This window comes from Heterocephalus glaber, unplaced genomic scaffold (assembly GCF_053883595.1).
Source record: "Heterocephalus glaber isolate CG9 unplaced genomic scaffold, H.glaber_assembly_v1.0 deba00001444, whole genome shotgun sequence".
Lineage (NCBI taxonomy): Eukaryota > Metazoa > Chordata > Mammalia > Rodentia > Bathyergidae > Heterocephalus > Heterocephalus glaber.
Genome location: NW_028258297.1, coordinates 6,774,192 through 6,788,818, shown reverse-complemented (window position 1 = coordinate 6,788,818; position 14,627 = coordinate 6,774,192). Strand labels below are relative to the sequence as shown.

Genomic DNA, 14,627 nt, shown 5'->3' with positions numbered 1-14,627 from the left:
TGTTTTTGACAGATATGCATTGAATATTTATTGTGTACAAAATCTTAGATGAGACAATCAGGAAAATAACCATGAACAGAATACATAGTCCCTACCTTTATTAAACTTACGGTCTAATGAGAGTCACAAAAATAGGTAAACATACAAGTGAATAATTACTGTGGGAAGTACAGCACTACAAAGGACACTGGTAAAGGAGGATGATTGGGTAACGAGGGCAACTTTCTAGTGAGTTAGGATAATTGCTGCTAGGTGCTGAAATAGATAAACCACAAGTTATCAATGCTTAAGACAGTAGATGTTACTGCCTGTGTAAAGGCCAATCAGCAGGGGCAAGAGAGGGCTCTGTTCCGCAGTTATTCAGGCACAGTGGGTAATAGAATTTCAGCCTCTCTAACACATGGCTCCCATGACCTCTTTGAGTAGCCAGCAGAGAGCAGAAAAGGAGAGGGAAGTTTTATTTGGTACCAGGGATCCAACTCGGGTCCTTACACTTGTGAGGCAGGTGGCAGAACCACTGAGCCAAATCCCCAGCCCTAGAGCAGAAGAAAGTAAAGATCTCACCTGGGAAGTGTTCATGGGCCAGACCCAGAAGCTGTGTACATTACTTCTGTTCATGTGCCACAGGTCAGAATTCAGTGTGGTCAATTTATAGGGGATCCTGAAGATACATCCATGTCCTAATTTTCAGAACTGTAAACATGGTCTTTGTAGATATAATTAATCTAAGGATCATGAGATAATATTACCCTAGATTATCTTGGTGGGCCCTGAATTTCATCACGAGCATTCTTTTTTTTTTTTTGGTACTGGGGACCTTGCGCTTGTGAGGCAGGCGGTGGAACCACTTAGCTAAATCTCTGTATCATGAGCATTCTTATAAGTGAGATGTAGAGGGAGGGAGACAGAAATGCTTTCATCTGTACCACATTACCTGTACACTGGGTATCTGGTCATGCTGATAGAATTGTCACTGGGAAGGTTTTCCTGAATATCTGTCGTAATAGATGTTCTGCGAGGCCATGAATAGTCGTAGGCAAATAAGACACAACCTCTGTCCTCAGGAAACATGAGTTCAGGGTAAGGGTCATATATACAGTGAACTTTTGTCTTAGAAACTCGATTGGTTCCCGAGGGCTAGTCATAACTAGTCAATACAGCTGAGATCTGGATGTTTACCTGGGTACCCGCTATAGATAACAAGAGGCAGATAAATCTTCAATTAACCTAATTAACCCAAGTTGTTCAGGCCAGTTGTAACTTAAGGGTCCACTGTATTTTATATCTTTTATCCCAGGAGCATTGTTGGACATGTGTGTGAGGTGGCAGTTAATACTCTGTTAATTATTCAGTTGACAGCTTCTGTATATCTGACTTAAAAGAACCGAGAGTTCCTATTTTGCCAAATTTGTCTTCTCAGCTGCCCGGGGAGCTCCACTTGGAACAGATTACTGGTTCAACCCTCTAAGAATGTATGTTGTTACCAGGCAGGGAAGCATGTGCCCTCCAGAGACACCTTGTCAAGGTAAGGTATAGTAGAGATGGAAAGGTATGCCAGAGGCCCAAACATCCCTTCACTGCAGCCTTGCCTCGACTCCACTGCAGGAGAAGCAGCAGAGGTTTGGGGTTTGGAAAATGGTCAAACCCAGGGTTTTGTTTCCAGACTGAAACCTGGTATCAAGTCAGCAAATGGCTGGACTTGCATCTCAGTACAGAGCGTACCTGAGCAATTCCTGTTAGTGAGAAGGTCACTTTATGCTTAGAGGCTGAGCTTTATGCTTACGCTCTGCTTTCTCCCCCTTCTCATTTCACAAGAGCAGGGCCATTGTGCCTCTGCCGTGCCCTTCAGGCCCACTGAGTTCTTAGGCCGTGAGCTTCTGCCCTGTGACCTTGAATACTTGCACTTGTCCACTGCCTCTGAGTCAGGATTCTGGGGTGACAAATCAGTGACTCAGCTGTGGTCTGCTACCTACTGGTGGGGTGAAAAGGGTCTGCCATGAGATTCAGAAAGGTGGGGCCTTGTGTGGATTCTCTTTGGAGCATGCTGTGCAGGGACATGGGGTTTTTTTTGGTTTTTTTTTTTGGTACCAGGGATCAAACCTCAGACTCAGGACCTTGTGCTTTTGAGGCAGGCACCAGAACCACTGAGTTAAATCCCCGGCTCCTGGGCTTTTAATTTAGTTTACAACCAGAGGCTATTTATTTATAACCCTAATAGTTACTTTGGCTTCTAAAGATTGTTAGAACACAATATTCACAATCTAAAAGTAAGTATTGTTGGGGTTTGAAAAAAATTCATTGAAGTAAAATTCACATAACATTTTTTATTTAAAAAAATTTCTCATTAGTGCATGTTTGCAGTGCCTAATGATGACGTTCATCATGGGGAGTTAGTACATGGACAAGATGTTTCTTAATTCTTTTTTGTGACCCTTTCTCCACCCCTCATTCCCCCTCTCCTCCATCTTTCCATCTTCTGGCTTCCTTTCCATTTGCAAAAGATCTGTCACTCTGTTTCCTATTATCATCTATCTTTTAGTTTGCTCTTTAATTCATTAATACTTTAGGTTTCTCATACAAGCAAAGCCATAAGATACTTAAGCTTGGATTCACATAATATTGTTACCCTGAATTTAAGCAGGGGACACATCTTAATTTGCTACCATTAATTACGCTGTTAGCTGTAGCTTTTTGGTAGATAGTTTAAAAAATCAAGTTGGGGAAGTTTACCTTTATTCCAAACTTTCCATGTGATGTTTATTTTTTAAAAATCAAAGTTAGGGGCTGGGGATTTGGCTTCGTGGTGCCAACGCCTCCCTTGCAAGCACAAGGTCCTGAGTTCGATCCCCAGTACCAAAAAAAAAAGTCAAAATTAGGTATTGGATTTAGTCAGATGCTTTTTCTGGGTCTTTTGATTTGGTCATATGATTTTTCTTCTTGAGTCTGATGATGTGATGAATTAGATTTATTCTCAAATGTTGAACCAGATTTGTACATCTGGAATAAATCATGCTTGGTCATTGTGTACAATTTTTTAGGCATACTTGGATTTAATTTGCTAATAATCTTGTTTTGAGGATATTTGCAATTATTTTCATGAAAGATACATATTGGTGTAGTTTTCTTTTCTTATGATGTCTTTATCTGTATTTTTGGTCTCAGAGAATGAGTTAGGAAATGTTCCCTCTACATCTATTTTCTGGAAGAGAGTGTAGAGAATTTGTATAATTTCTTCTTTATCCACCTAACCATGGTGCTTTATTTTTTGGAAAGTTATAAAATTGATTACATCTATTTAATAAATGTGGGACTGTTAACCATATCTAATTATGTTTCTGTGAGTTTTGGTAGTTTGGGTATTTCAAGGAATTTGGTCCATTTAATCTAAGTTATCAAATTTGTTGACATAACATTGTTCACAATATTACTTTATTATCCACGAAGAAGGTTGCTTCCTATTTCGTTTCTGATATTAGTAGTTTGGGCTGGGTGCAGTGGTGTGCATCTGTAGTCCCAGGAACTTGGGAGGTCGAAGTATGAGGATCACTGGAGTCCAGGAGTTCAAGGCCAAGCTAAGCAACAAACCAAGACTTTGTCCCCCCCCAAATCCCTCTGCTCCCCTTCTCTTCTCTATTGATTGTCCCCCCCCCTCCCTTTTTGTTAGCCTAGGTATGGGTTTACCTGTTTTATCGACTTTTTTCAAAGAAACAGCATTTGAATTTGTTTTCTCTATTGATCTCTTGTTTTCAATTTTATTGATTTCAACTTTAATTTTACTTTTTTATTCTGCCTGCTTTAGGCTTTTGTTGCTGTTCCTTCTTTAGTTGCCTAAGGTGAAAGCTTAGATGTTGTCATATATGTGCATTTGGTGCTATAAGTTTCTTCTCCAAGCACTGATTTTAGTCTGTTCAGATTTTGATAACTTGTATTTTTATTTTCACTTAGTTTCAAATATTTAAAATTTTCTCTTGCTGAGTTTTCTTTGATCCACATTATCAAAAAATGTTGTTGTTAATCTCCAAGGACTCTTATCACTGAGCTATATCCCCCACCCCGAGCTTCTGATATATATATATAATTATTTTAACATTTCTTGCAAAAAAGTTCTTCTAGCAGCAAATTCCTTCTGTTTTTGTTTGTCTGAGAAACTCTTTATTTCTTACAGTCATACTTTTGTACTCGACTGGTTTGAAAACTTGGTTTACTTGGTACTTGATGCCTTTTGACTCGAGAATTTTGTCCCCATAGTCACCATTTGTTTGGTATGCAGTGCATAAGCTAGAACTTGTCAGTGTTGAATGCCTCATGATGAGAGATCCTTTCCAGATTTTGGTATTCATTGCACCTTCTGGAACAATTAATGAATACTGAGGTACCACTGTAGTGTAAAGTGTAATTTTCCTGGCTACAAAAAGAAATCCAGGGTTTTGTTCTTTGTCTTTCAATGCTCTAAAATTTTCACTCCATTCTTTTCTTGATTGAATGGTTACTAACAAAGTCCAGAGTAACCCATATCCTTATTCCTCCTGAAGTAAAGTTTTTTTTTTTTTTAAATCTTGGTCTTTTCAAGAGGTTTTCTCTCTGTCTTTGGTTTTGGCAGCTTGAATATGATATGCCCATGTATATATTTTGGTATTTGTCTAATCTGTGTTCTCTGAGCTTCCTAGACTTATGGTTTCAGTTCTATCGTTAATTTTGAGGAGTTCTTAGTCCTACTTTAAATTTTTCTTTTATTTCTGTCTTCCCCTTTTGCTATCCCATTACATGTATATTATACCTTTATAATTTCCCCAGTTCTCAGATCTACCACTCCATTTTTTTCTCTTTGAATTTCAGTTTGAGGTGCTTTTATTGACACACTTAAAACTCACTTATTCTTTCCTCACCCACTTCCAGTCTACTAGTGAGCCTACCAGTCTTAGTCTGTTATGATGCTATAACAAAATACCTTAGACTAGGTAATTTGTAAATAACAGAAATTTATTGCTCATAGTTGTGGAGGTGAGGAAATTCAAGATCAAGGTGTCAGGAGATTCAGTATCTGGTGAGGGTGGCTTCCTCATAGATGGAAACTTCTCATGGACTTCCATGGTGGAAGGGGGACACACAATCTCCCGTGACAAATCTGATCCATTCAAGAGGGAGAAGCCCTCATGACCTAATCATCTCCCCAAAACCCCATCATTTAAGACACCATGTTAGGGATTAGCTTTCCACATGTGAATTTGGGGAGATGCGAACATTCACATCATAGCACCATTAAAGCATTCTTCATTTCTGTTTCTGTTTTTAATGTCTTGTATTTTCTTTTGATTTTTTCTTAGAGTTTCTATCTCCTTGTCACTAAGAAAATTAACTCATAAAGGAAATGGTTTTCTGTTTGTTTGTTTGGCTCACAGGTTCAAAGGTTCTGGTTCATGGTCAATTGACCCTAATATTCTGGGCCTGTAACGAGGCTGCACATCATGGTGGGAGCACAAGGTGGAGCAAAAACACTCATTTTGTGGCCAGGAAGCACAGATAGGGACAGACAGGGCCAAGTCCCGCAGTATCCTTTGGGGCCACCCCCTAAGACCTCCCACAAGGCCTCTCCTCACTAAAGGTCCACAGCACCTACCAATAGTGCCATGCTGGGGACTTAGCCCTTAACACATGGACCTTTGGGGACATTAAAGCTCCAAACTGCAGCACCCTACTTATACTACCCATCTGTTCTTGCGTGTTATCTACTTTTTTCTTTAGAGCCTTTGACCGATTAATCATAGTTATTATAATTTTCCAATATGATCATTCCAAAATCTGTGTCATAGCTGAATCTAGTTTTGATGCTTGGGCTGTCTCTTCAGGGTATGTTTTAATCATGCCGTGTGTGTTTCTTGTTGTTGTTATTTTGTGTGTGTGTGTGTGTGTGTGTTATAGGGGATTGGATCCAGTAGTGGGCAAGCACTCTACTACTGATTTACTTCCTAAGCTGCCTCCCTATGGTTTTTGTTGAAAGCTAGGCATGATGTAGTAAAGTCATAGAAACTGAGGAATTAAGGTTTTTAATGTGAAGTTTTATTTTACTGGCTAGCAGTTAGGATGTGTTTAGTGTTTGCTTTGGCACCAGAGGCTTCAGTTTCCTCTGGTTCTCTTTTCCCAACTTCTTCTGTTGTCTTTGGTTTTCCCTAAGAACTCCTTCACAAGTAATGTGTGCATCTTGCATTTTTCTCAATTCTAAGCCATTGTTATTGTACTGAAGTCCAGGTACTGGCTCCTGCCCCAGGGAAGGTGATCTCTACTGCAACTCTCTGTATTTGCCTGGGTATTTTTTTGGGTGATGGCTTGCCTGTGACCTGTGACTTCAATTCTTTTGATGGATGTAGGAAAATCATGGAGTTTCAGTTTTGTTTTTTGTGGTTTTAAGGATTGAACCCAGGGCCTTTGCACTGAGTCACCCCTCCCCCTTTTATTTCAAGTCAGGGTCTTGCTAAGTCACTAAGCTGCCCAGGTTGGGCTCAAACTTGTGATCCTTCTGCCTCAGCCTCCCAAAGTGCTGGGATCACAGGCATGTGCCATTACACCCAGCTTCAGTTCAGTTTTGGTGTTGTTTTGAGGATGGAAATGATGGCTTCCAAGTTCTTAACATGTCCCCCTCTAGAAATATGAAATAGGAGATACATCTACCTTTATATCCTCAAGTTTATGTGGCTTGTTAATTTAAGAGGCAGGTGTGAGAGGGGACACACTTTACTGAGGCATCATCCTGTTTGGAGCTTCCTGCTTTGAACACCAAGGTCTTGATTGAAATTGTTATCTGATTTATTTCATTTACATACTTGGAGGTTTCTTTTAAAAAAAAGACAAATGATCCATAATGAAGAATGAATGAAATGTTATTTACTTATCATCTACTATATTATAAGTTGTGAGCTTAAGCATACATATGGATTACAGCAAAATAACTACAATTATCCATTCACCTTGACCCAGTTAAATCACTTTGGGGAATATAGCCAAGGAAATGAAAGCCATATGTCTTGTAGTATTAATTGTAAATTTGGAAACAACATGCTCTCTGATATTGGAGAAATTAAGTAGCACCTATCCATACAATAAAATAGTATCCAGCTTTTAGTGTATGAAGTAAATTAATTATATAAAGAAATTTCTTGTAATAACAACAGAAAAAAATTAGGTAAAACATTATATGGTCAACCAGGTGTAGTGGCACACACCTATTATCCTAGCATTCTGGGAGGCTGAGGCAGGAAGATCACAAGTTCCAGCCAGCCTGGGCAACTTAGCAAAACCCTGTATCAAATAAAGAAAAGGGTTGGGGATATAGCTCAATGTGAAGGCCCAGAGTTCTATTCCCAGTATCAAAACAAGAACAACAAAAGTCAATATTAAAAAAAAGTCAATATGATCACGATTGTATGAAAGTTATTCAGAGAGTCTACAAATAATGTCAAAATATTAGAGCATTTGTCTTTGGTGATAGAATTATAGGTGCCTTTTTTATCTATTGACCTTTATTCATTTCCCAAATATTCCCCATTGAGCATGTTACTTTATTCATTATCAAACAAACTGTATTAAGGAAAATATGTACAGATAGGGTTGTTTTCATGTTAATTTGAAACTCTCCACAACACACAATGATAAAGCCTTCAGCTGGTGGTGATTACAAGAAATGTTTTAGCATTATTCTGAGTGAATTCTCTTCTGTTATTTGACTTTAGCATTATTTTCTGTTTTTCTTTATCACTTATTCCTCGTCCTCAGAGTAACTGAACTTTTCTTCCTTCTCATTGGCACTCCTAGCTATGGGCTATGGAGTTCCACCTCCAGGATACGGAGCGCCCCCTGCGGGATACAGAGCCCCACCTGCTGGATACGAAGCGTCACCTGCGGGCTACGGAGCCCCGCCTCCCGGCTACGGAGTTCCACTCGGGGGATATGGTGTCCCGCCTCCCGAATACAGAGCTCCGCCAGGGGCCTACGGAGCTGCACGTGGAGGCTATGGAGCCCCGCCTCCCAGATACGAAACCCCGCCTCCGGGATACGGAGCTCAACCTGGAGGATCCAAGTTCCCACCTCCCAGATACGAAGCCCCGCCTACTGGGTTTAGCGCCCCCTTTTCTGGACGGGAAACCCCACCTTCCGGGTCCAGAGCCCCGCTGGCCGACTCTGGAGTTGGACGTCCTGAGTCTGTGGCAGCCCAGAGTCCTGGATATGGGGGTTCTTCTTCCTCATCTTCTCAGGCCCATTCACCTCCCGACATGTAAACCTTGAAGATTCACCGGGCAAAGTAGCACCCTAAAATTGAAGTCAAGCTAAGGAGGCCTTAGGTATATGATCACAGGCCCAGCGCAGGTAGGTGCCCCTCCCTGTGGAATGGCGATCGTAGCGGAGGAGCTAAGCTTTACTTCCAGGCCTACATTTTAAAAGCAGAGCCAGTTCTTTATTAGCTGGGCTAAAGGAAGAGTAGTACTGTAGGGCTAATTCCCCAATAACTTAGCTGACAGTTGGGCTGTTTTTTAAAACACCCTGAATGTGAGTTTGAAAAAAACCTTTCTGCTTTTCTCCTCATCTCTATCCAAGGAACATTTATTATGTTTTGTTTGCTAGGCCCTGAGCTGTGTACTAAAAATACCACGTTGAACACAGTTCTTTTTCACAACCTTCTTTATGTTAGTTACATTTCTAATACTGATAATTTTATAAATTATGATATAGCCATACAATGGAGTATTCCCTAGCTGTTAAAATGATGTCTAGCAGTACAGAAAGCTGCCTTTAGAAGACTAAAAGAACAAAGCAATAAAAGATGAGTATCAAATGACACTATATCAAATTTTTTTTTTTTTTTGGTACCGGGGATCAAACTCGGGTCCTTGCACTTGTGGGGCAGATGGCAGAACCACTGAGCTAAATCCCCAGCCCCACTATATCAAAATTTTAAATTTCTGTATGACAAAAAGTTTAAAAGGTAGGTAACGACTAGGAGCAAGTAATATATATATATATATATACCCAAACAAATTTGTAGTCAAAACATTTGAGGCAGGTGGCAGCACCACTGAGCTAAATCCCCGGCCCTGTAGTCAAAACATTTGAAGAGCTACAAAACCACTCAAAAGAAAAGAAATGGACAAAAAGTTTGAATTGTCAGTTAACTGAGGCAATAACATGGCTAAAAGATATTTGAAAAGATAGCAACTTGACTAATGTTAGGAAAATGTGACCAGAAATGAGAAACTGCTTTCATCTGCAAAGACTTACAAATATTAAAATTCTTGATATAGCAATTTCATACTTGCACATGTGCACAGAAATGCACATGGGAAGATTTCATGGGATTCACTGTTTCTAACAGTACAGATTTAGAAATAACTGCTGAGCGTGATGGTACACACCTGTAATCTGAGCACTCAGGAGTCTAAGGCTGAAGGATGGATGCAAGTTGGAGGTCAGCCTGAGCTACGCAGTGAGACCCTGTCTCCAGACAAATAAACACTTAGAAATAACTTGTATGTCCATTGATAGGAAATACATAAATTGGTACCCTCATGCTACATATGCAAAAAATTCTAAGACTTACATGAGAAAAACAAGTTGTAGGGAGGATATTACTACTATGATTTTCAGCCACCTCAGACTGAACCCTTTTTATAACATTTGTAAAAAATATTTATATTTTATAAATGTTTTGTATCACTTAGCCGTTTGGCTAAGTGTAAATATTTTATAACTTGCCTTCAATGAAATTTATAGATAGTTGCACATGATTCCATATCATTTCAACAACAACAAAAAAAGATGTAATAAAAATCAGTATTCTATAAGTATAATATGAAGAGAAAGTAAAAGTAGTTTATAGTAAAATTTTAAAGTATTTTAATATAGTACAGAGTCAACCCTACTAGAAGATGTAATGAAGTAATCCAGCATCCAAACCCCTCATTACAGATTCATTGCAGGTATAAACCCCAGAAATGTTCACTGATACGAGAACGTTGTATCAATGACTTGAATACCACGCACACCATTGGCAGTGTTGCTCTCCATGATAGTGAACAATCCTTGAAAAATCTCCAAATTAAAAAAGGTTTAGTTTTCCCTTAATTTACACAGTGGTTCAATTCCTGAAAGGTCTTATGTAAATATATTAAAATCATGTAGATAGGGTTAGGTAAACATGTCCCACCTACAGCACGGCCAAGAGATCCATTTGAAGGACATGAAGGAGTGTAGGACAATAGGAGGAGGGGTGCCCTGTGCCTTTCAGGGTGTCCAGCATCTTTGACCTCTCACCCCTTAAATGTTGTGGATAACTTCCAATTGTGATAACCCAAACCGCCCCGCACTTGTTTCCTAGCTGCTCCCTGGGGAGCGGTGGCATCCCTGCTCAGGGCCACCATTCTAGGCTTCTCCAGAGTTTTATCCCCTTCAGAGCTCACTGTCCACCCACTGTGACCATGCTCCTAATTCCACGGGCCTTTACTTTCTTGTAGGCTCATCAAGCAAGAGAACTTAAAAATGTTCTATAAAGTATTTTTAAGTGTTGTATTGCAGGAGGGTTTCAGGAGCTCTGTCTGCAGTATTACTAGGCCCACAAGACATTTAAATCCGTATTTTTTTTCTGTGCGTACCTTGTATGTAGTTGATATTGTGCAGTATGTACAGTTTTTCAATTAAATCATTTAACATTTTCATAGCTCTTTAACTACTCAGAAATATTAATAGTGGGTACCTAATATTCTACAACACAGTTACAGAATAATATTTTCTCAATCTGTATTTTAAGGTACTTGAGGTTTTTTCCCCCAGATTTTGCTATACAAACAACAAAGAAGTGATTAACTGGGTTGGGGATTTAGCTCAGTGGTTCCACCACCTGCCTTGTAAGTGCAAGCTCCTGAATTCAATCCCTGGTACCAAAAAAAAAAAAAAAGAAGTGATTAACTGTTTTGTGTTATAGGGCTTTTAAAAATTTTTGGATATTTCTTCACAACAGGTTAGAGTCATCGATTGACCCTCGATGGAACCATTAAGCAACTAGATGCTCCTATGTGGTCAAGGACAGCTTTTTCAAGGAATTCAGGTACATATTAATGGGTGTGATATGAAAAGGGGTCATGGTCAAATCTGTTTGAAAAAGAGTCGGAGAAATTGGTTTCGTTACTGGCTGATCTCTCAGACGCCCTGGCCTGAAGTGTTAGTGATGACCCCTGAGTAAAGGGGTCTTACAGCAGATGGAGGATGAAGGGTCTCAGTGGGGCAGTAATCGGATGGCCCACTTGTTAACCATTAACTTGTGGCCAGCACCCTTCCTGATGCTTCACGCGCATAGTCCAGCAAGGGAGATGCTTGGATCCCAGTCTCATGGGGTAGATATTGAGACTGGGGCCAGGGTGGAAGCAAACTGCCTCAGCTTGTGAGCTAAAGCTTCACAGCTGGCCAGTGTGTGGCTGGACAGAACCTAGGTGCCTCCCCACCACACACTCAAAACTGTTTAGTCAGTGCCTCTTCTGTGCCATTTCCGCGTGCATAGCGTATCAGTGGCCAGAACAGACAACGATCTCTGCTCTTGGAATGTGTACATTCTAGAAATACTAAGAGGCAGACAATAAAGACAATAATGCTATAACTAGGCGTTATCATATTGAAACTGCAGAAAAAACAAAGACAAAAAGAAAGTGATAAGAACTATGAAAAATAGAGCAAAGGAGGTTGAGAATGCTGAGGGGTGGGCATGGGGTGGGTTGCAATGGCGTAGCCTATTGAGAAGGTGAAATTTCAGTAAAGGCTTAGAGGAAAAAGGATGTAGGGGAGCTGGCCATGCAGACACCTAGGGAGAGTGCTCCCATCCAAGTGAAGAACTAGTGGAAAGGCTGCTTGATTCCAGGTGTCCCCCAGACCCAGGATCTCAAACTACATATGAGAGTGAGAAAAGTCCTGTTCTCAAGAAAAATACTTGAACACAGCTTTCAGGCCAACCAGAGCAAGGGGTCTGAACCTCTCATTGCACAACAGCTCGGGGACAGATGGAGACTGATTTCTGGGTTCTCATTGGCAAGCAGGTCTCCTTCCTGAATATGTCCTAAGGAGAAGAGAGAAGATCATGTAACTGGAAGAGGCTTGGGTCACTGTTTTTGCACCTCAATTAAAGTATGCTGTCCCACACATCTGCATTCGCCTTGGCTTCCCTGTTTCTGAGGGGATCTACATCAGCTACTGCTTTGTGCTGATCCCTATGGGACCACCCAGTAGGGCAACTACTTCCTGGCTGGGTTCTTAACTTCTGGGCTGGGCTTTGTGGTTTCCTGGTTCATGCTGTTCATTGTCTTGTTCCAAAGAAGATGAACTTTTTTTTTGGAAGTACTACAAATTGAACCCAGGGCCTTCTGAGGTACATCCCTATTAAGCTATATCCCAAGTCCTTTTTAAAATTTTTTTTTTTTGAGATAGAGTTTTGCTGATTTGCTGATTTGCCCAGTCTGTGGTTGAATTTGTAATCCTCCTGCCTCAGCCTCCCAGAGTGCTGGGATTATAGTTGTGCAACACCATTTCCAGCAAGATGGATCTTTTTCTTCTTTTTTATTTTTTTGGTACTGCTTTTGAAGCAGGTGGGGGAACTACTGAGCTAAATCCCCAGCCCAAGATGGATCTTCTTGATGCTCATGTCTCTGAATCTCATTGATGGAGCATTTGCCTAAATAGGGAAAGGTTGTTGTCTCACTCCCCATGCAGAGGAGGGCCAGAAGAAATTAGTGCACAAGCTGGTGGGCTGGTCCCTTGTTTGTTGTGATGCCCAGTATGGTGCCCTGGGTTTCCTGAGGATCAGTTCAGGTCAAGGAGTTACTGAGGCTGCTCAGTGCCAGGAAATGTGCACTGAGGATTCCACACACCCTTCTCAGGATTTACAATGGCCTGATAGGTTGAGTTTCATTTCAATTTGCAAGGGTCCACTCTGTCCCAGGCCCCACCCACCCCAAAATATAGAATGGGAGTAGGTGGGGGTCCACCCTGTGTGTGGCTCCTGGGGGGACAAGCCAGACCTCCTTCTCTTGGCTGCTCTGATTTCTTACTTTTTCCCTGGTCCCCAGACCCCTGTTTGGGCTGTGGTGTATCTCAGTTTAAGAACTGTTTTAGAGATAATTTTCTTGAGCCTCTCCCTCAGACCCAGTTCTAGAATTAGACCTCTGGGTTTTACTTGATGATCAAGAGGAGAGACACAGAGTCCGGATTGCGACAGAACTATTAGGGTAGAGGCCTGCCCAGTTTAGGAGAGGCTCCTGACAGGCCTGAGGGGCCCTGCTGCTTCTGGATAAGGGAAGGTACCCGCATTACTCTGACTCCTCCACCTCCAAGGCCTTTGGTCTTGCTGTGTGGTCTAGCCTTGGACAGAGAGCAGTTGGCCCTTGGCAAATATTCCTTGCCTGAAAATCGTCCTGTTCCCTTCACAGGAGGGAAAAAAGGAGATGAGGTTTTTCTAGTCTGGCATGTAAGAAACTTAGAAGTCAGCACCCTCACCCTTACGACAAGGAAATGTCAGGGGCTGGAGACGTGGAAGAAAGGAGGGAAGGGAGGGAGGGAAAAAAGAGTCTGAGAAAATTAAGAAGCCAACAACTTTCTAGATCCATCAGAGAATTGAAGTCCTAAGGTGAACGTCTGTCTTTAAAACAGGAAAGAAAGACAGGTGGATGTAGAAAATTGTAATAGCTTATCAAGAGTAAAAGCTCAACAACTGAAACTCACCACGGGAGCCAGTACCAAGGTGGGAAAACTTAAATTGTAATTGAATTTCTTGAAGCTCCGTTGGGTGAGCTGGGGAATTAATTCCGGGGGCCCAGCCCTGCAGAGTGCCGCCATTTTGTGAGTTGTATTTCTAGGAGTCCAGTCAAGGCCACACAGTGGAAATCGAAGAAAAATCACTTAGTGCTTTCAGCGAAGTGGAAAAGTAGCTGATCTGAAAATACACCCAAAGCATACTGGCAGCCTGTTTCACCCTCGGCCTTACCTTCACCCTCATTCTCGAATACTGGGAATTGAACCCAGGGCTTTTGCACTAAGCAACACCCCCAACCCTTTTTAAATTTTTAAAAATTGATTTTGAGACAGGGTTTTGCTAAACTGCTAACTTGCCCAGATTGGGCTTGGATTTTCAATCCTCCTGCCTCAGCCTCCATCGTGCTGGGATTACAGGCCCAGCTGCATTCTGTTCTGTTTTAACAAGGTCTCTCCTCAAGAGGAGCTATTTAATCAGAGCCTAACTGTTGGCTGGGGTTTTACCAGAGCCTAACAGACCCGAGGAAGGTAAACACCTAACTCCAACTACTTTCTAGCTTTCTTGCTGCAAATAAAGAGAGAAAAAACCAACTGAGAAGTCCTTATAAGAGACAAGTCCAGGGGAGAGGCTCACCAAAGACTGAGACCTAATCATAAGACTATAAAGTGCTTCCCTTCTCCCCCATCTTACAGCAGTAGGGCTCCTGTATAATAACAGGATCACAATGGAAAGAACTGTGCATCTCAGCCTCTACTTAAGAAGTCCCTAGGGAAATTTTAAAAAATGCAAGGAGAGAGCTGAGTAGCACATGCTTTAATCCCAGCACTTGGGAGGCTGAGGCAGGAGGATC

At 41.3% G+C, this 14,627-nt stretch overlaps 1 protein-coding gene across 3 annotated transcripts in view; it reads left to right on the top strand.

Moving 5' to 3' along the window:
- The window catches only part of Wbp2nl (WBP2 N-terminal like), a 47,083-nt gene that overhangs the window by 16,442 nt on the left and 16,014 nt on the right, over positions 1-14,627 (top strand). For 2 of the 3 annotated variants that reach the window (XM_087213801.1, XM_087213802.1), the window contains exons 5-7: positions 1,421-1,525; positions 7,807-8,358; positions 11,003-11,089. In XM_087213801.1, the coding sequence (XP_087069927.1) occupies positions 1,421-1,525; positions 7,807-8,270 (569 nt within the window). In that variant the 3' untranslated portion in view covers positions 8,271-8,358; positions 11,003-11,089. Of the gene's footprint in view, positions 1-1,420; positions 1,526-7,806; positions 8,359-11,002; positions 11,090-12,068; positions 14,095-14,627 lie in introns of those variants that run through there. The other variant, XM_087213800.1, reaches the window with a different exon arrangement.